Here is a 20,954-nt window from a genome sequence, read left to right on the forward strand (position 1 = left end):
CAGACTCATTATCATAATTTTTTTCTGTGCTGAAGAACAGCTCTGCTTAAAGGTTTCTACATAAAAAAAATGAATCAAAATATGAGCAGATTTTCAGAAGTCCTGGAAGAGCCCAGTGGAAATGAAATATTATACTTGTGCAATTGCTTAGTCAGAAAAAACGAGCCAGTATTACATATCTGTGAGATGCATGAGTGCACCTTTGAAGTAAAAAGTTAAAATGGAGACCAAATTAGAGTCCATCTATGTTTTCCGATCAGTGTAGCGTTGTGGAAGGACTCGAAGTGAGCAGCTCATGTGAGACCCACCAACATCTTTGCAGTATCACACTGAAAAATGGAATAAAAATTCCTTCACACAGATGATGGATCAGCAGTTACCCAAAGCATTTAGTTACTGTTATTGCTGCACAAGTGGATCACATAAAGTAGATGGTTATTCCTGTATAGTTTTTAAAACACACATAATGAACAACCCAGTCTAAATGGATAAGTTAAAAAGTCTGTGGCCTGAAACTAATGAACTGTAAATTGGGATGCAAAATGTTTTCCAAGCATTCCTGTGCTTCTACTCTATAGCATGTCATTAACTCTGCACCCTGGTCTTCAAAACAGTAACTTCATGGACACACCGTGCACGAACTAAGCATTTCGTAAAATGATAATTTAAATTCTAGAGCTGTTAATTATTTTTTTATCCATTATGAGTGTCTTATGCAACATAGAATTTAGTCACAAAGTAATATATTGACTTGTAGATACAAACAACTTTCTCCTGCACCACTACCACATACAGAAACAAAAATAATTACCTATCACACTACTGTTCCCTTGTTGTGACTCTTGAGAGGAGTTTTGGGGGTGTGTGCATGTGCTGTCAGCTATCATAAAACCACGCAACCTCAATTCCTCTTATCCAAGGAGGAAGGGGTATGTCATCATTAAAATACCTTGTCGTCTACAGCACATTATATCTGGTTTATAGAAACTTATATTTTGAACTTAATTTGGTTTATATCTTACAGACGTTTCTTGCTGTGCCATAATTGTGATTTATTTATTTTTTCTTAATTGCAGGTACTATTTATATTGGATGTGTTGCCTAAATGAGCGACTAAACCGAACTTACTGCATATTTTCTAAGTGTCCTCAAAAGCTGCATCTATGTCTTGCGTGTCCTGGCTGTTCGCTCTGTGGTCCATCACAGCTCCATCCCTGCTCCTTGTGGGGCTTGTGGGCAGACAGCTGGGGCTCAGGGTGGGACTGCAGTGTGTTCAGGCAGAGGCTTGTTCTCGGTGGAGCACACCGAGTAACCAGGGTCTGTTCAAAGACGGAGATGTGGTCATTGGTGGGCTTTTTAGTCTTCATCATCAAACTCCAGCTCTGGACTACGACTTCACTCAGCTGCCTCAACACAAACCTTGCACCGGGTAAAAACTTAACAGTCAAAAAACTTTGATGTCCTTTAGAAATGTAACATTTCTCTCATCTTCTCTCTCTTGTCGTCTCAGTTTAGAACACATTCCTTTACAGTACATGTATGCCATGGTGTTTGCATTGGAGGAGATTAATCACAGTTCAAAGCTGCTGCCAGGAGTGAAGCTGGGTTACCATATTTTTGACAGCTGTGGACTCCCGCGATGGGCTCTCCTGGCGACGCTGTCACTAGTTGGAGGAGACAGCGTCAGCTGTAACTCTACAGACCCTCCAGCTGATTCTGCAGGGAACGGGGAGGAAATCAAACACATGGCAGGTAATGTGTATCTTTATTATCCAGTGTTTATTTATGCAACTAAATGTAAAACAGAAAATGCAAAGCTGTGTTTTAAGTTACAAACTTATATTAAATAATAATGTAATTCCAAATCTCATTCATGCTGTCATCAGGTGGTCCACCTATTCCACTGATCATTGGTGGTGCCTCCTCCACAACAGGCCAGATACTCTCCAGGATGCTTGGGCCTCTCTCTGTACCTTTAGTAAGTTTTGAATATGATATAAACACTGCATTGTGCTTATTATTTTTACACTTAGAGGAGCGCTGCCTTCTTTTGTGTTTCTTTCTTTTACCTAAATAACTTTTTGTGTTTTTTCAGATTAGCTATTTATCCAGCTGTCCGTGTCTCAGTGACAGGCTCCAGTATCATAATTTCTTCAGAACGATCCCAAGTGATAACTTCCAAGCACGAGCTTTCGCCCAGCTTGCCGTACACTTCAAGTGGACTTGGGTTGGGGCGGTGGTAGCAAATAACAATTACGGCCTCACAGCTTTAAAGGTGTTTCCATTTTTTTGTTAATCACTGAGAATGTTTTATAGTATCTATAACATAAAAAACTATGTAATCACCTGATCCTGCTATCTTTCTTTTTGACTTTTACATATCAGGTTTTTCAGGAGGAGATTGAAGGGGCAGGTGTGTGTCTGGCATTTGTAGAGACTCTGCAAAGGGAAAACATTGTGAGCGATGCAACACGAGCAGCTCTCACAATTCAGGCCTCGACAGCTCATGTGATCCTGATCTTTACCTGGTACACAGATGTGAGGGAACTGTTTGTGCAACTGGCCAAGATAAATGTGAGAAACTAAAATAGAAATTCCATATCCCAGATGCAATGCAGAATATCTTATTTCTAAAAATAATTTTAACTGTATTTTGAATGTGATTTCTTGCTGTCACCAGGTGACTGACAGACAGTTTCTGGCCAGTGAGGCTTGGAGCACCAGCAGTGATCTTCTCCAAAGTCTTGTCACAAGTAAAGTGGCAACTGGTGTCCTTGGCGTTGCAATTAGAAGTTCACCTATACCTGGATTTGAAAGTTATCTCAGGAATCTGAACCCGTCTCTTCGTCCAGACGATGAGTTCTTAAGAGAGTTTTGGGAAAAGGAGTTTGGTTGTAGTCCCGTGGTCGCAAATCTTTCTTCAACACAATTAATTGCAAACAGGTTGCTTCAAAAAACCTCTCTGCCACCCTGCAGTGGCACAGAGTCTCTTGAAGGAGTGAAGAATCTTTTTATTGACACTTCCCAGTTGAGGGTGACATATAATGTCTACCTTGCCGCTTATGCTGCGGCCCACGCCCTTCACAGCCTCCTCTCCTGCCCAGACATAGACCGTCCTGGTGGAAGCAATGTCTCCACCTGCTCCTCTCCAAAAAACCTCAAACCCATAGAGGTTAGCATGACCGTCGGCCTATCCTGAGGAAGGAGAATACTACAAACATAATAACACACAAATACTTTTGTCACAAGCATTATAATATGTCTGTACTTTGATGATTTCACAGATTCTGCAGCACCTGAACAAAGTGAACTTCACCACACCACAGGGAGAACTGTTTTATTTTCAAGGGGGCGACATTCCAGCAAAGTATGACCTCGTCAACTGGCAGAAAACCTCAGAGGGTCCATTAAAGCTAGTTTTGATTGGCCGTGTGGATGGTCTTGATCTCCACCTCAATGAGTCAGCCATTGAGTGGAGCACAGGATCAAATCAGGTATTAAATACTAAAATAACACACAATTTGTGTTTAAGTTTCACTGTTAGCTTTATTTGTTTTGTCTTTCTTCAGGTCCCTGCTTCAGTGTGCAGTGACAGCTGCCCTCCGGGTACACGAAAGGCCAACAGGAAAGGAGAACCTCTCTGCTGCTTTGACTGTCTTCCGTGTGCTGAAGGGGAAATTAGTAATAAAACTGGTGAAGAAACGATACAGCCATCTTGCCTCGTGGATCTCTCTGCTTTAAGCTCATCAGCAGCTGAACCGTTTTGCCTCTTCTCTCCTCTAGATTCCCTTCTCTGTCAGCAATGTCCATCTGAGTTCTGGTCCAATGCTAAACGTACTTCCTGCATCCCTCGTCAGCTGGACTTCCTTTCCTTTAATGAAACCTTGGGCATCACTCTGGCTACAGCAGCTGTGACTGGCACCTGTGTGACAACAGCTGTGTGCGTGGTGTTCCTCTGCTACAGTCAGACGCCTATGGTGAGAAGCCAGGATATTGCATACAGTAGTAGTTATTTATAGTTAAGTTCCATAAAGTTTCATTTGGTCTGCAACGGTTCCTATGAGCTGAAACAGCCTGCTTTATTAATAACATCCTGTTTGGCTGAGATTGCACTTGATATTGTGTTTGTATGACTGTCATTATAGGTACGTGCCAACAACTCAGAGCTGAGCTTCCTGCTTCTCCTGTCACTCAAGCTCTGCTTCCTGTGTTCGCTGGTGTTCATTGGTCGCCCGTCCGTCTGGTCTTGTCGGTTCCAACAGGCAGTGTTTGGGATCAGCTTTGTGCTTTGTGTTTCCTGCCTCAAAGTCAAGACCATCGTGGTTCTGGCAGCGTTCCGCTCGGCTCGGCCCGGTGCTGAAGCCTTGATTAGGTGGTTTGGGCCAAGCCAACAGAGAGGAAGTGTCTGCTTTCTTACATGTGTACAGGTAATACAAATGTGGTTCTTTTAATATCTGTAATTTTACATTTGTCAACTACACTTTATTTTTATCCAGATAACCATCTGTGCCATATGGCTGACCCTCAGTCCTCCGGTGCCTCAACGTAATCTGGGTTTCCAAGGGTCAAAGGTCACCTTGGAGTGTGCCATGGATTCTGTGGTGGGCTTCTCTCTGGTCCTGGGTTACATCGGTCTGCTGGCCTGCACGTGTCTCCTCCTGGCCTTCCTCGCTCGAAAACTCCCTGACAACTTCAACGAGGCCAAGCTGATCACTTTCAGCATGCTGATTTTCTGTGCCGTCTGGGTGGCTTTTGTTCCAGCTTATGTCAGCTCTCCAGGGAAATACTCTGTTGCTGTAGAGATTTTTGCCATCCTGGCCTCTAGCTACGGTTTACTGTTCTGTATATTTGCTCCGAAGTGTTTTATTATACTTCTGAGGCCAGAGAAAAACACAAAGAAACACCTGATGGCCAGATAGGCAATTAAAGGTGTAAATTACATTTATACTTACTCTTCTATAAGAGTATATATTGTATCTATACTCTTACTTATTAGGTTTATGAGATAGTACGAACCGAAAGATCAGTTGTCATTACTAAAAACATTAAACCAATATCCATACACATTATTTGTTTGCTCTGATGTTTCTGTTGGCGGCCATTTAAATATGACATAATTAAAGCATTAAAGCATATCTTATGTTTCTATTATAATTACTTGAATTTGGAGTCTATTAAATTTCAGATCACAGACTGATCCATTGTCCATTCATAGTTTTGTTGTAGCTGCACTCGACTTCATCCAGACAAACACATTATAGTACAGTTGCCATGAGAGCTCAGAGAGCAGCAACAAAAGAAAAGAGAGGACAGAAATGCAGAACCATTATGCCAGGATACAATAAAAGTGAGTTTCAGAGAAAAATCAAGAGTGAAATATAATCAATTTCCCCAGTGAAAACACACCCACGTAATAATCCTGTCACTGGACCTCTAAATAGACTACTGGACAATGTAGGGGCATTGTCAGATTTTTAATAAGTGCAGATTTGAATCAAAATGTTGCACTAAAACACTCCAGTGCTCATTAATGCCACATTCCTGTCATCCCACTTCCAACGTGTTCTGTCACTGCCAAGCTACTGAACATATTCTTGCAAGATATTCACTCTATCCATTTGTATTCCCTGCCTCTGCACACAATCTCAACCACACATACATGAGATCAGTCTGTTATTTTTATTAATATTTACCATGATTATCTTAGTAAATTTTTGGTTTTGTCATAGATTTGGGAAAACTCACATTTTTAATTTATCTGTACATGCACCATGATAGGAACAAAGGTGATTATTCTTTACTTGATAAATACTTGAATAATAACACTACTGGGCTTTGCATTTATGGCCTTGTTTTGGACTACGTTATATGTGTGTAGGCCTTCGATGTCAAAATGGAGTATCGACTACATAAAATGATCCTCTGACACCATTGTCAACCAGAGAAAAAAAAAGATGGCCAGTCAGTGCACAGATGTACACTGGTGGACGTGTTCAGTATTCTTACTTTCTTCTGGTGTTGACTCTCTGATTACAGAAGAAAACTGACCTGAGTGGGCAGAGCTGAAAGAAAACCTTCAATTGAATGTGCTGACATATACACATAATGCTGACAGCTCTTAAAGAATCGTATATACTGTATATCATAGAATCCAGAAAAGGAAAAATCACGCTCTTATGCTTGTACTCGTAGGGTATACTATATATAGCATGACACAGCATGGACCTCTTTTAATAAAAAGGATATATAACTGTTTCCTTTAAATATACTACCATATGTACCATGCTATTTTGGTTATTTGAGACATATCAGCTTCAAACAGGCCACATGGTCTTTTATATAATAGAACGAGGTGAACTTATGTTCTTATGTTATGGATTTATTAAGAGAAAGTAATGGTAAAACACATATCATCGACATGTTATGGTGCTTCAACTTACACAATATATAAGTGGTATCAGAACTACTTTCTGTATGTAATGTTGTATTTTATAAAGGAAAGGGCAAGTGCAATCTTTATGACTCAGTTCGACCCATGATCGCTTTCTTTGTGTTCCTCTCTGGTCTCAGCAGGATTATGTAACATTTGGGCCCAAACAGCGCCACCAAGAGACCAAAACTGGAGGCAAGGATGGCAAATACCTCCACCGCATCTGCATATTTGCCTGGTGAGCTGATGTAAGCTGGGACAAAGGCCACCCACACAGCACAGAAGATCAGCATGCTGAATGTGATGAGTTTGGCCTCATTGAAGGTGTCTGGGAGATTTCTTGCCAGAAATGCAATCAGAAAACTGAGGGTGGCCAATAAGCCAATGTATCCCAACAATACTGCAAAACCAATTGTGGACCCAACTACACACTCATAAACTATCTTATCATTGTGGTATTGTGTGTTTTTGTGAGGAGCTGGTGAGGATGATACAAGCCAGGCGGTGCAGATTGCTCCTTGAATAGATGTAAGAACCAGAACTGTTCCTCTTTGCTGTGCAGCACCAAACCACTTTAGACTGCTTTCACCTCCTGGTTTAGAGGCCTTGAACACAGCCAGGACCACTATGGTTTTGACCAGAATACATGAGACAGAAAGAACAAAGCTGATCCCAAATGCTGCATGTCTCAGTTGGCATGTCCACAGTCTAGGACGTCCAATGAACAGCAGTGAACATAAGAAACATAGCTTAAGAGACAACAACAGCTGGAAACTAAGTTCAGAATTGTTGGCGCGTACTATAGGGGTACTGCGATGGTAGATAAATATCCCTAGAACAATAGCACAGATGAATGTTCCCAGTAATGAGGTGACTGTCAAGCAGATACCCAGAGGTTCCTGGTAGGAGAGAAACTCTGTTTTCTTGGGAACACAATGGTCACGCTGGGGGTTGGACCAGAAGTCCTCTGGACAACTGATGCACTCCATGGAGTCTGGACATAAGGAGAAGATAGTAAGACACATATAGGATATAATATACACAAAGTAAGAAAAAAACAAAAAACACTAATAAACTATGAACACTCACTGGTCTCATTGCTGATCTTTCCCTCAGAACAAGGGATGCAGTCAAAACAGCACTCAGGTTCCCCCTTCTTTCTCACCAGTCGGGTCCCTGGAGAACAGCTCTCACTACAAACTGAGCGGGGTGGCTACAGGGAGAAAATAAGCCTTGGTTATATTAGCTAAGAACCACTGCTACAATTAGTTATACATGGAATAATAAATGGAATGAAAAAAAGGAAACCTTTCTGTTTTCAAAGTTCCAAAAGATTTTGTCTTCATTGATTATAATTTCTTCACCTTTGAAGGCTGACTTCTTAACCTCACCCACATTCTGAACTATAGTTCTTCCATCAGGGAGCCACAACCAGTTCATGATATCATATATTGGTGTGGCATCACCATTCTCATCGAATGACACTTGATCACCAAATGATGTTGAGAAGTTGACCTTTTCCAGGTAATACAGAAGCTGTCAAAACACAAAAAGAGATAGAGGACAATGGAGGAAAACGGATAAAATGTAATCTCATAGTACGAGCACTCATACCTATTTTATAGGTACTCTGTGTGTGCATTCATTGACATCGCTTTAAAGCAAAATCATTAATAAGACTGAATTCCCATAAATGTCAACACATTTTTAAATATCTGCTTTCTCGTGTGTTTGATCCTCAGGATAAATGGAACAAATTATAGACTATGTGACTTATTCAGCAGGTGAAGTGTAACTTGATATCACACCTGCCACGGCTCCAGTGATCGCAAACTGCCACAGGTGTTTCCACTGAAAGGCCCCTTGCCTGGCTCACACCGCAACACATCGTCAAGGGCATGGGCCAGAGCATACACAGCCTTGTACACATTATACTCTGATCTTAGATCTGAAATGTCCAATAGTTCAGTCTCCACAAACTCTAGGTCTTCCTGTCCAGTGCACAGTATTTCTCCACCTTCCAACCCAGCTGCTGATGGAAATCTACACTGAAATGTGAATTCCCAAAACTGATTTACCTGAAATAATAACAAAGAACAATGTTGTTTTGTGATAAATTGTGGCAGAATATTATTGGGAAAGTTAGATTTAAGATTGCAGTTAAACTCAAACCGTGTTATTTCCATAGCTGCTGTTGTGGTGTAGATCAGGACGTGTTTGTAACATGAAGTCCCTGAGCCCTGGTATTTCTCCTCGACGGATGGCAATGCCCAGTGTGCCACCCAGGTACGGCATGAGGTGAGGGGTCTGGAGAACAGCAGCTGCTGTCCAGGCTTCACTGGCCATCCATTGCAGGCCTGTCACATTCTGCCTGATGATCTGTTAATCAAATATTAACTTTATTAAATATTTCTAATTTGAGAGCGCAGCAATTTGCAGCACATTAAAAAAAAAAGAAAAAAGAAAAAAAAAAGCTGCAGCTTGTAAAAGAAAGTATATATAGTAATATTGTAATGTCACTAAAATGAATTCTATCCATGTTGAACTGAATTAGGGTCTAGTCTGAATTATTATTATTATTATTATTATTATTGCACAGTAAATATTCACTTCTGGATAAGTCCTGTGTTACTTTAAAGAAAAAAAAAACTGTGTGTAATTATTTAGATTTATATATTAGTTGTGTTTGAATCCCTACCTCTTCCATGAGGTTGATCATGTGACTCTCATGTGCAAAAACTATGACCACACGAGCTGTGGATTTCTTCATCACATCCACAATCCTCTTTAGTTCAGTTAAATCATTGGCCCAGGGCAAAATCTCTATGTAAGCCAGACAGCCGTCACCAGACAGACTCAGGTCAGTCTGGAAGGATCTGGCTGCGTGGAGTCCATAATCATCATCACTGATCAGCAGACCTGCCCAAGTCCAACCGAAGTGCTTTAGAATCTGAATCATAGCACGAACCTAAGAGAACAGAGAGCAGAGGGATACGTGCATAGAGAAGGATGAACTTTTTCTGAAATATCTGATAAATAGGTTACACAATGACCAATGTTAAACCCCAATATGTTATTATTTCAATATATCATATTGTTATATTTTTGTGTTTTCACCTGGAAAGCATCACTTGGGATCGTCCTAAAGAAGGATGGATATTTTTGCCGGTCACTCAGGCAGGCGCATGTGGCAAAATAACTCACCTGGAAAAGACACAAACCATATATCTTAAAAGAAAAAACAATCTAAGATGCTACTGGCTCAGTCACAGTTGTTTAGGTTTGTCTTTCAAACCAAACATTTAAATAACGATTCAAGAGGATTGTTATGTGTCTAAGCAGAAAACTTACCATCGGTACTCTGTACAAACCTAACACAGTAGAGATGGCAATAGAACGCGTGGAGGAAGATTCACCTATAATCCCTATGACTGGAGGGTTTCCTACACATTTCTCATCTAATATAATTTTCTCCTCTTGACCACTGGTTAGTGACATTGCTGCACGGAATCCAACTCCGAGGCTCAGACAGTTATCATACAGACTGTATCCCAGAGTCACATTAGGCAGCAGGTTTGGGTTTCTGTTGATCTCATCAATAGCAAAGGCCATGGTCTGGGCCTGCCTAAATCCCAGAATATCAAAACTAACACAAAAATAAGATAAATTTTCAATGAAGAATACAGGAAGGTTGGATAAACATGAGACAAATACAAACTGTACAACTATACATTTTGCAAGCAGTTGAGGTGTAGTTTCCCTGACAAACTCACCCATGGCAAGAAGGCTGCTGTGGCTCAGAGGTGAAAGACAGGTCAGGAAATACAGAAAAGAAGTGGATTTGAAACAGTCCACCCAGAACCACATCTCCAGACTTGTGCATCCCATTTAGACGAAACTGTTCCTGTAGCTGACACGACGAGGACAACGGAGGGGAGGACGCTGCCGAAGAAAAGTAGGAATACAACAACATAAGCAAGCTGGTGTGTAAAAGTGACTGCATGACTTTTCTCCAGTTTACACCTCTGCTGAGCTCAGTCATGCTTTGTCATCCTCTTTTATTGACTTGTTTAATCTTTCACACCACCCATCATGGCAAATCAGGGCAGGGCCTAAAACATAATTCATTTAATATTAATTATGCATTCAGTCAGAAATGATTTGAATAATTTCTCCAAGTCCATGTCAGAAACTGAAAAATTTGAGTCGTGCGCTGTAGTGATTGACATCTACACACACACCCACATATATTTGAATGCCAAACTGAGTGACAATCTTACATCATAGGGGACATTATAGATTGTTTCACCTCTTTTTAGAAAAGACACCTACATATACTTAACATGAGCTGTAAAATATACATTTTCCACCAAAAAGCTCTACCACACTACCACAGCTCACTAGAATGACCACTAGATGGAAGCAGCATACAAAAACAAAGGGTAGTTTTCTTTGATTTGTGAGATGTAGCATCAACATTCTGTTCAGTTTGCTTAATAATATTAATGGTCGGTGCATGCACATAGTTTAGGCAGCGAGACTTTGTGTGCCTCCAGTCCTGTTTTACTTACTTGTTTTATGGTAATCTCTTTTTCAATAAGTTTATTTATGACATATATTTAATCTGTCTTCATTCCTTATGTGATAACATTTGGGACCACTGTGTTGGGATGTTTACATCGTCTACCTTGACGCAAAGCCTCATAACTATGGAATAAACTCCTAATACGATTATAGCGACTGGTTATTTCCACATTGCTTGTCTATTCATATTGGTTTTCAGTTGTCCTTTTGTAAAATAAGGAAGCACTTATGTTAAGTAACTGATGGGGATTGGTTGGGACTAGATCTCAAATATTTAGCATGTTTGTTTCTTTTTTTTATCCTTTTTTGGAACATATTCTAAATCAAATAATTAAAGACAGTTTAATGAATTTTCTTTATTATTTTAGTCAAGTGATGACTGTTTAATGCAAAATACAAAGAGAATCACAATTATTGAATTTTAAGAAAATGGAGTACTCGTTTGGTGAGTTGGTGGCCCCTTGGCCCATGAAAACATTTCTTCATTTTCTATAGTTCAGTGATGTGATTCAACGTGAATACAAAACACAAAGAGAATCTCTTAAATTGGTGAATCTGTCTTAATTTTATGCTTTGGTGGTACCTCGACCCATGATAGCTTTCTTCGTGTTCCTCTCTGGTCTCAGCAGGATTACGTAACATTTTGGTCCAAACAGCGCCAACAAGAGGCCAAAACTGGAGGCCAGGATGGCAAATACCTCGACTGTATCCGCATATTTACCTGGTGAGCTGATGTAAGCTGGGACAAAGGCCACCCACACAGCACAGAAGATCAGCATGCTGAATGTGATGAGTTTGGCCTCATTGAAACTGTCTGGAAGATTTCTTGAAAGAAATGCAATTATAAAACTGAGGGTGGCCAGTAAGCCAATATAACCCAACAACACTGCAAAACCAACAGTGGACCCAACTATACACTCATAAACTATTTTATCCTTGTAGTATTGTGTGTTTTTATGAGGAGTTGGAGAAGAAGACAGTAGCCAGGCAGCACAGATAGCAGCTTGAATAGACGTAAGAACCAGAACTGTTCCTCTCTGCTGCATCAAACCAAACCACTTTAGACTGCTTTCACCTCCTGGCTTAGAGGCCTTGAACACAGCCAGGACCACAATGGTTTTGACCAGGATGCATGATACACAAAACACAAAGCTGATCCCAAATGCTGCATGTCTCAGTTGGCATGTCCACACTCTGGGACGTCCAATGAATAACAGTGAACACAAGAAACATAACTTAAGAGACAACAACAGCTGGAAACTAAGTTCAGAATTGTTGGCGCGTACTATAGGGGTACTGCGATGGTAGATAAATATCCCTAGAACAATAGCACAGATGAATGTTCCCAGTAATGAGGTGACTGTCAAGCAGATACCCAGAGGTTCCTGGTAGGAGAGGAACTCTGTTTTCTTAGGAACACAGTGGTCACGTTGGGGACTGGACCAGAAGTCCTCTGGACAACTGATGCACTCCATGGAGTCTGGGCATAAGGAGAAGATAGTGAGATACATATGGGATGTAATACACACAAAGTAACAATAGATGTTGAAACATGAGAACCCACTGGTTTCATTACTGATCTTCCCCCCAGAACAAGGGACACAGTCAAAACAGCACAAAGGTTGTCCTTTCTTTCTCACTATTCGGGTCCCTGGAGGACAGCTCTCACTGCACACTGAGCGGGGTGGCTAAAAGGGAAAAGTATCAGTTATTTCACCCTGATGTACACTTCCACAATGAGTTATGCATAGGACAGTCTTAAAAAAACAAGATGTTACCTTTTTGTTTTCAAAGTTCCAGAAGATTTTTTCTTCGTCAACTGTAATTTCTTCACCTTTGAAGGCTGACTTCTTAACTTCACCCACATTCTGATTTGTAGTTCTTCCATCAGGGAGCCACAGCAAGTTTATGATATCATATATTGGCAAGACATCACCATTCTCATCAAATGACACTTGGTCACCAAATGATGTGGTAAAGTTGAACCTTTCCAAGTAGTAGAGAAGCTGTTGGAGTCCCCAAAAGAGACATAGGCAAATCAAAGAATGTAGAAACTCATAACTAAACATAGTGTGTGCTAGTTCGTGTATAGTGTCAAAGCGGTGGGCTGCTGCCTCTAGGGGGCTGCACTTGGGGAGAGATTTGGGGGTTAGGTATTTGCTCGGAGCACCTCAGCCATGGATACAAGGAGGCAAACCTGAATCTCTCTTCTTACTTACTATATAGCTCTGCAACAAAACGTTTGGTTTATAGTAAACACACATCACTTACAATAGTGTATATGAACAGATATTTCTGGAGATACATTTTTCCAGCCATTATCAAAGTAGTTTACAATTCATCAAATAGCTTTGCATTTAATCCTTTAGACTAAATAGTGTTATGCAAGAAACTAGAGGTGTAACTTGATATCACACCTGCCATGGCTCCAGTGCTTGCAAATTCCCACAGCTGTTTCCACTGAAGGGCCCTTTGCCTGGCTCACACTGCAACATATCATCAAGAGCATAGGCCAGAGCATGAACAGCCTTGTACACATTATACTCTGGTCTGAGGTTTGAAGTGTCCAAAAACTCAGTCTCCACAAGCTCTAGATCTTCCTCTCCAGTGCAAAGTGCTCCCCCACCTTCCACCCAACCTGCTGGAGGTGGTGCAAATCTGCACTGAAATGTGAATTCCCAAAAACGATGTACCTGAAATATATTAAAAATTATTTGCTACAAACAATGGAAATATATTAATTATATCACAATGTGATTTGACGGGTAAAATCTCACCATGCTGTTATTGTGGTACAGATCAGGACGTGTATGTAACAGGAAGTCCCTGAGCCCTGGTATTTCTCCTCGACGGATGGCAATGCCCAATGTACCAGCCAGGTATGGCATATACCGAGGGGTCTGGAGGACATCAGCTGCTGTCCAGGCTTCACTTGCAATCCACTGCAGGCCTGTCACGTTCTGCCTCACCACCTGTGTGAGTTGTACAAAATACACTCCAATTAGCGTCCAGTCTTCTGAATTATACTGTTGACATGGTTGATTCCTTTGTTCTACTCATTTACACACAGTGCATGTTTTTGCACAGTAAACAGCAGAGGATCTTCAAAACTAGATGTCAGAATAATGTTTATGAAGAAGATCTCACATTAAAACTGTACTAAAACATAACCTGGAATCAGCCCAGAAAAGGTTCACCTATTTCAGTTAACCACATATTTATCGTGTTTGGGCGAAAGCGTTACTGTGACTTAAACCTTCACTCAGACAAATACAAAAAAAAGTTAATTATATTAATGTACAATTCAATTATATATTAATCCCAACCTCTTCCATGAGGTTAATCATGTTACTTTGATGTCCAAACACAATGACCACACGAGCTGTGGATTTCTTCATCATATCCACAATCCTCTTTGCATCAGCCGCGTTATTGTCCCAGGGTAAAACCTCTGAGTAAGCCAAACAAACTTCACCAGACAGACTCAGCTCAGACTGGAAGGATCTGGCTGCGTGGAGTCCATAATCATCATCACTGATCAGCAGACCTGCCCAAGTCCAACCAAAATGCTTCAGAATCTGAATCATAGCACGAACCTAAGAGAACACAGAGGAATAAGTGCACAGTGAAATATCTGATGATTACTTTATACAGTCACCCATGTTTTGCTTTCTGAGACAATACAATGGAATTAAATACTAAAAATATCTGCTAAAAACAAATAATTCTTAATTTCATTGCTATGTTTTTCACTGAAACATGTTGTATTTAATTTTGGATGATAGATTTTCACCTGGAAAGCATCACTTGGGATCGTCCTAAAGAAGGATGGATATTTTTGCCGATCAGTCAGGCAGGAACATGTAGCAAAATAACTCACCTGTAGAAGACACGGACAACATATCCTCAAGTTTTTGTTTCAAAGTTTGAGACTGATTACATTTGAAATCAAATCTGAATGATTCAAGACATTTATTATGATGTTAAGCAGAAAACTTACCATAGGGACTCTGTACAAACCAAACACAGTGGAGATGGCAATAGAACGCGTAGAGGAAGAGTCACCTACAATCCCTACAACTGGAGGGTTTCCTACACAGTTGTCATCTAATATGATTTGCTCCTCTTGACCATTGAGTAATGACAGGGCTGCACGAAATCCAATTGCGACTGTGAGACAGGTATCGTACAGACTGTATCCCAGAGTCACATTACGGAGCAGGTTTGGGTTTCTGTTGATCTCATCAATAGTAAAGACCATGGTCTGGGCCTGCTTAAATCCTAGAACATCAAAACTAACACAAATATATCACTTTAACTCTGAAAATTCCAAAAACATACAGTGAAACAACAACTTACAGTTACTATGCAAATATAACATCTACAAACTCTACAAAACACGTCTGCAAGCTTGGCAAAATGTTTATGATTCACTCCACCATTTAAATAAAAAAATATTCAAGGATTGTACATAAAATGTTTGAGGATAAATGAAAATGCATGATTCTTTTTAAACTCTTAAGTAAATTCTTCTGAGCTATTGGTACTCCCAAACTGTACATTTTTGCAGTTCAAAACTTACCTATGACAAGAAAGCTGATGAGGCTCTGAGGTAAATGACAAGTCAGGAAAGTAAGAGAATAAGTGGCTATGAAACAGTCCACCCAGAATCACATCTCCAGACTTACGCATCCCATTTAGATGAAACTTTCCCTGTAGCTGACAAGATGAGGAAGTTAGAGGGACAGGTGCAGAGGATGAAAAGTAGGAATTCAACAACATAAGCAAGAGGACGTTGCTGTGTAATAATGGCTGCATGACTTTCCTCCAGTTTACGCCACTGTTGAGTGTGGACAAGCTACTGTAATGTTTTGTCACCCTTTTTATTGACTTTGAGGTGTTGTATATTCTTACAAACCACCCATCAGGGTAGCGTAAGTATTAGGGGCAGGGCTTAATAATGATGTCATGATCATTTGGTATAATTTTATATTTATTCTCAATTTATGTAAATACCATCCCACGAAAACAACATTTGTAAACTTTCTGATCCAGATTTAAATCATATCTGACCGCAGTGACATAACTGGAATTTGCACATTATCTGTATTATTATTTTGAATACTGCATTAACTGGATTTAAATGTGTATATTACACTGGGGACAAAGTTGTATATTGCTTAATCTTGCAGCACAACATCATTACTGTGTATGTTTTTCTTCCCTAAAGCTACGTTGTTTGAGCCATGTTTATGTATAGCTATCTATCAGAATGGCATTCTTTGCCGACCATGATACCAGTTATTTGCTGTAACATCTTAACACGTTGAACTGGCCACTAGATGGTAGACACGTGCAAAGGCAGTTGTAGTCTGCAGTTTGCTTTGACTGATGGGCTGTTTTGGGGTTTGACATGACCACAACTGGGTATACTTCCTCTTATAAGTAGTAACATGATCTTAAGTTATTTATTTACCCAAGTACATTATTTGTGAAAGCTTTTAGTTGTCATGACATTCCTTAACATGTACCAGAGTATTATTCATGGTCTGGAATAAGACTACAAGATCTGCAGATGTTTGGAATTTATAGAATGTAAGAAAAAAAAGTAATAATGATATCATAATCATCCATATCATCATCAGTGATATAAATAACATTTCTTTATTGTCTCTTGTTCAGTCAAAGGATTCATATTGAATGCAAAATACAAAGAGAATCTCTTAAATTGGTGAATTTGTCTTAATTTTATGGTTTGGTACCTCGACCCATGATAGCTTTCTTCGTGTTCCTCTCTGGTCTCAGCAGGATTATGTAACATTTGGGCCCAAACAGCGCCACCAAGAGGCCAAAACTGGAGGCCAGGATGGCAAATACCTCCACTGTATCTGCATATTTACCTGGTGAGCTGATGTAAGCTGGGACAAAGGCCACCCACACAGCACAGAAGATCAGCATGCTGAATGTGATGAGTTTGGCCTCATTGAAACTGTCTGGAAGATTCCTTGCTAGAAAGGCAATCAGAAAACTGAGACTGGCCAGTAAGCCAATATAACCCAACAACACTGCAAAACCAACAGTTGATCCAACGACACACTCATAAACTATTTTATCCTTGTGGTATTGTGTGTTTTTGTGTGGAGTTGGTGAAGAAGAGAGTAGCCAGGCAGCACAGACCGCAGCTTGAATAAAAGTAAGAATCAGAACTGTTCCTCTCTGCTGCATTAAACCAAACCACTTAAGACTGCTTTCACCTCCTGGCTTAGAGGCCTTGAACACAGCCAGGACTACCATGGTTTTGACCAGGATACATGATACACAAAACACAAAGCTGATCCCAAATGCTGCATGTCTCAGTTGGCATGTCCACAATCTGGGACGTCCAATGAATAACAGTGAACACAAGAAACATAGCTTAAGAGACAACAACAGCTGGAAACTAAGTTCAGAATTGTTGGCGCGTACTATAGGGGTACTGCGATGGTAGATAAATATCCCTAGAACAATAGCACAGATGAATGTTCCCAGTAATGAGGTGACTGTCAAGCAGATACCCAGAGGTTCCTGGTAGGAGAGGAACTCTGTTTTCTTAGGAACACAGTGGTCACGCTGGGGGCTGGACCAGAAGTCCTCTGGACAACTGATGCACTCCACAGAGTCTGAAAACGAGGACAAGATAGTGACATACATATGGCGTGTAATATACCTAAATGAAAAAATAAAGATGCTGAAACAAGAGCACCCACTGGTTTCATTACTGATCTCTCCCTCAGAACAAGGGACACAGTCAAAACAGCACACAGGTTGTCCTTTCTTTCTCACTATTCGGGTCCCTGGAGGACAGCTCTCACTGCAAACTGAGCGGGGTGGCTAAAAGGGAAAAGTATCAGTTATTTCACCCTGATGTACACTTCCACAATGAGTAATGTATGGGACGGTCTGCAAATGATAATAATAATACAAATAATAATAATAATAGTAACCTTTTTGTTTTCAAAGTTCCAGAATATTTTTTCTTCATCAATTGTAATTTCTTCACCTTTGAAGGCTGACTTCTTAACTTCACCCACTTTCTGATTTGTAGTTCTTCCATCAGGGAGCCACAGCAAGTTTATGATATCATATATTGGCAAGACATCACCATTCTCATCAAATGACACTTGGTCACCAAATGATGTGGTGAAGTTGACCCTTTCCAAGTAGTAGAGAAGCTGTTGAGATACAAATAAGAAAGAGCAATAAATCAAATATGGTAGAAAAAAATCATAACAACACACAGTATGTAACGGTATTAATAATTTATACTGTATACATCCTACATGGGGAACTTATCTTTCTACTTTTGACCCATCCATTTATTCACACAGTACTGTGTACAGTCACAGCAGTGGACTGATGCCTATAAAGGGCTGCTCATGGAAAGCAACTTGGGGGTTGCTCAACAAGACTTTTGGTCCATCATGAAGTCATATCACTAATAGTGGTATACGAAGTTAGGAGAAATTTGTTTGTTGTTGTTAGCAAAGACATTTACACTTCATCAAATAGCTTTGCATTTAATCCTTTAGACTAAATAGTATTATGCAAGAAACTAGAGCAGGGCATTTACTCCACAAGTGAGGTGTAACATGATATCACACCTGCCACGGCTCCAGTGCTTGCAAACTCCCACAGCTGTTTCCACTGAAAGGCCCTTTGCCTGGCTCACACTGCAGCATATCATCAAGAGCATAGGCCAGAGCATAGACAGCCTTGTACACGTTATACTCTGGTCTGAGGTTTGAAGTGTCCAAAAGTTCAGTCGCCACAAGCTCTAGATCTTCCTCTCCAGTGCACAGAGCTCCCCCACCTTCCACCCAACCTGCTGGAGGTGGTGCAAATCTGCACTGAAATGTGAATTCCCAAAACCGATGTACCTGAAATATATTAAAAACTATTTGCTATAAACAATGGCAATATATTATTCCTATAAACATGTGATTTGACAGGTAAAATCTCACCATGCTGTTATTGTGGTACAGATCAGGACGTGTTTGTAACAGAAAGTCCCTGAGCCCTGGTATTTCTCCTCGACGGATGGCAATGCCCAGTGTACCAGCAAGGAAGGGCATAAAATGAGGGGTCTGGAGGACATCAGCTGCTGTCCAGGCTTCACTTGCAATCCACTGCAGGCCTGTCACATTCTGCCTCACCACCTGTGCATGTTATACAAAATACACTAGTTTTACCATGCTACCAAATTTATGTCCAGTCTTCTGAATTATACTGTTATACAGTTGCAGTTCATCTGTATTTACAGGAACTTCAAAACAGGTTAGGATGATGTTTATGAATAAGACAAAACTGTGCTAAAAAAATAGGTTCAGTTATTTTAGTCAACTACACGTTAATTGTGCCTTCTGCAAAAGGCTGAAGGCTTACTGAAAACTTTCAAATACAAAAAAGTTGTATAACTATGTTAATCTACAATTTCAATCATATTTCAAGCCCAACCTCTTCCATGACGTTAATCATGTAACTGTCATGTGCGAACACAATGACCACACGAGCTGTGGATTTCTTCATCACATCCACAATCCTCCTGGCTTCAACGGGGTCATTGTCGGGGGGCAAAATCTCAATGTAAGCCAGACAAACTTCACCAGACAGACTCAGGTCAGACTGGAAGGATCTGGCTGCGTGGAGTCCATAATCATCATCACTGATCAGCAGACCTGCCCAAGTCCAACCAAAGTGCTTCAGAATCTGAATCATAGCGCGAACCTAAGAGAACACAAAGGAATAAGTGCATAAAATTAAATATCTGATGAATACTTTACACATTGAAACATGTTTTGCTTTCTGAGACAATACAAAGGCATTAAATACTAAAAATACTCTGCTAAAAACAAATAATTCTTAATTTCATTGCTATGCTTTTCACTAAAACATGTTGTATTAAATTTTGGATGATAGATTTTCACCTGGAAAGCATCACTTGGGATCGTCCTAAAGAAGGATGGATACTTTTGCCGATCAGTCAGGCAGGAACATGTAGCAAAATAACTCACCTGTAAAATACACAGACAATATATCCTAAAATTATTCTTTCAGATTTTAAGATTGAGTACATGTGAAATCAAGTCTGAATGACTCAGATGAATCATTAGAGGATAAAGCAGAAAACTTACCATAGGTACTCTGTACAAACCTAACACAGTGGAGATGGCAATAGAACGTGTAGAAGAAGAATCACCAACAATCCCTACGACTGGAGGATTTCCTACACAGTTGTCATCCAATATTATTTGCTCCTCTTGACCATTAACTAATGACAGGGCTGCACCGAATCCAATTGCCATTGTGAGACAGGTATCGTACAGACTGTATCCCAGAGTCACATTAGGGAGCAGGTTTGGGTTTCTGTTGATCTCATCAATAGTAAAGACCATGGTCTGGGCCTGCTTAAATCCTAGAACATCAAAACTAACACAAATATATCACTGTTAACTACTGTAAAACAACAGCTTACACTGGCTATGCAAATATGCAATGTGCAAATCTGCAAACACGGTAAATTATTCATGATTTGGAGTTCCAGACTTACCCATGGCAAGAAAGCTGATGAGGCTCTGAGGTAAATGACAAGTCAGGAAAGTGAGAGAATAAGTGGCTATGAAACAGTCCACCTAGAATCACATCTCCAGACTTACGCATCCCATTTAGATGAAACTTTCCCTGTAGCTGACAAGATGAGGAAGTTAGAGGGAGAGGTGCAGAGGATGAAAAGTAGGAATTCAATAACATAAGCAAGAGGACATTGGTGTGTAATAATGGCTGCATGACTTTCCTCCAGTTTACGCCACTGCTGAGTGTGGACAAGCTACTTCAAGGCTTTATCACCCTTTTTATTGACTTTGAGGTGTTGTATATTCCTGCACACCACCCATCAGGGTAGAAG

At 40.3% G+C, this 20,954-nt stretch overlaps 4 protein-coding genes across 4 annotated transcripts; 1 reads left to right on the forward strand and 3 right to left on the reverse strand.

Annotated features, from left to right (window-relative positions):
- The first annotated feature begins 1,163 nt into the window (after positions 1-1,163).
- LOC125013833 (extracellular calcium-sensing receptor) lies at positions 1,164-4,919 on the forward strand. The gene is made up of 11 exons (XM_047594734.1): positions 1,164-1,429; positions 1,511-1,752; positions 1,887-1,978; positions 2,096-2,275; positions 2,386-2,574; positions 2,681-3,172; positions 3,285-3,494; positions 3,570-3,693; positions 3,784-3,977; positions 4,146-4,427; positions 4,497-4,919. Exons 1-11 carry the CDS (start codon positions 1,164-1,166, stop codon positions 4,917-4,919), a joined length of 2,694 nt encoding a protein of 897 aa, XP_047450690.1.
- A 1,479-nt stretch (positions 4,920-6,398) lies between these two features.
- On the reverse strand, positions 6,399-10,328 carry LOC125013666 (extracellular calcium-sensing receptor-like). The gene is made up of 9 exons (XM_047594535.1): positions 10,204-10,328; positions 9,782-10,076; positions 9,548-9,634; positions 9,129-9,398; positions 8,603-8,809; positions 8,239-8,508; positions 7,739-7,966; positions 7,520-7,643; positions 6,399-7,424 (listed from the first exon to the last, which is right to left on the reverse strand). Exons 1-9 carry the CDS (start codon positions 10,311-10,313, stop codon positions 6,517-6,519), a joined length of 2,499 nt encoding a protein of 832 aa, XP_047450491.1. The 5' UTR covers positions 10,314-10,328; the 3' UTR covers positions 6,399-6,516.
- A 1,251-nt stretch (positions 10,329-11,579) lies between these two features.
- On the reverse strand, positions 11,580-15,721 carry LOC125013690 (extracellular calcium-sensing receptor-like). The gene is made up of 9 exons (XM_047594561.1): positions 15,597-15,721; positions 15,015-15,309; positions 14,808-14,894; positions 14,341-14,610; positions 13,792-13,986; positions 13,432-13,707; positions 12,793-13,020; positions 12,579-12,702; positions 11,580-12,494 (listed from the first exon to the last, which is right to left on the reverse strand). The coding sequence occupies exons 1-9, from the start codon at positions 15,704-15,706 to the stop codon at positions 11,581-11,583; spliced, it is 2,499 nt and encodes an 832-aa protein (XP_047450517.1). The 5' UTR covers positions 15,707-15,721; the 3' UTR covers position 11,580.
- Positions 15,722-16,697: 976 nt separating this feature from the next.
- Positions 16,698-20,725, reverse strand: LOC125013668 (extracellular calcium-sensing receptor-like). The gene is made up of 9 exons (XM_047594538.1): positions 20,601-20,725; positions 20,185-20,479; positions 19,978-20,064; positions 19,508-19,777; positions 19,015-19,209; positions 18,655-18,930; positions 17,998-18,225; positions 17,761-17,884; positions 16,698-17,673 (listed from the first exon to the last, which is right to left on the reverse strand). Exons 1-9 carry the CDS (start codon positions 20,708-20,710, stop codon positions 16,763-16,765), a joined length of 2,496 nt encoding a protein of 831 aa, XP_047450494.1. The 5' UTR covers positions 20,711-20,725; the 3' UTR covers positions 16,698-16,762.
- Positions 20,726-20,954: the final 229 nt, after the last annotated feature.

Source organism: Mugil cephalus, chromosome 9 (assembly GCF_022458985.1).
Source record: "Mugil cephalus isolate CIBA_MC_2020 chromosome 9, CIBA_Mcephalus_1.1, whole genome shotgun sequence".
NCBI classification, from domain to species: domain Eukaryota; kingdom Metazoa; phylum Chordata; class Actinopteri; order Mugiliformes; family Mugilidae; genus Mugil; species Mugil cephalus.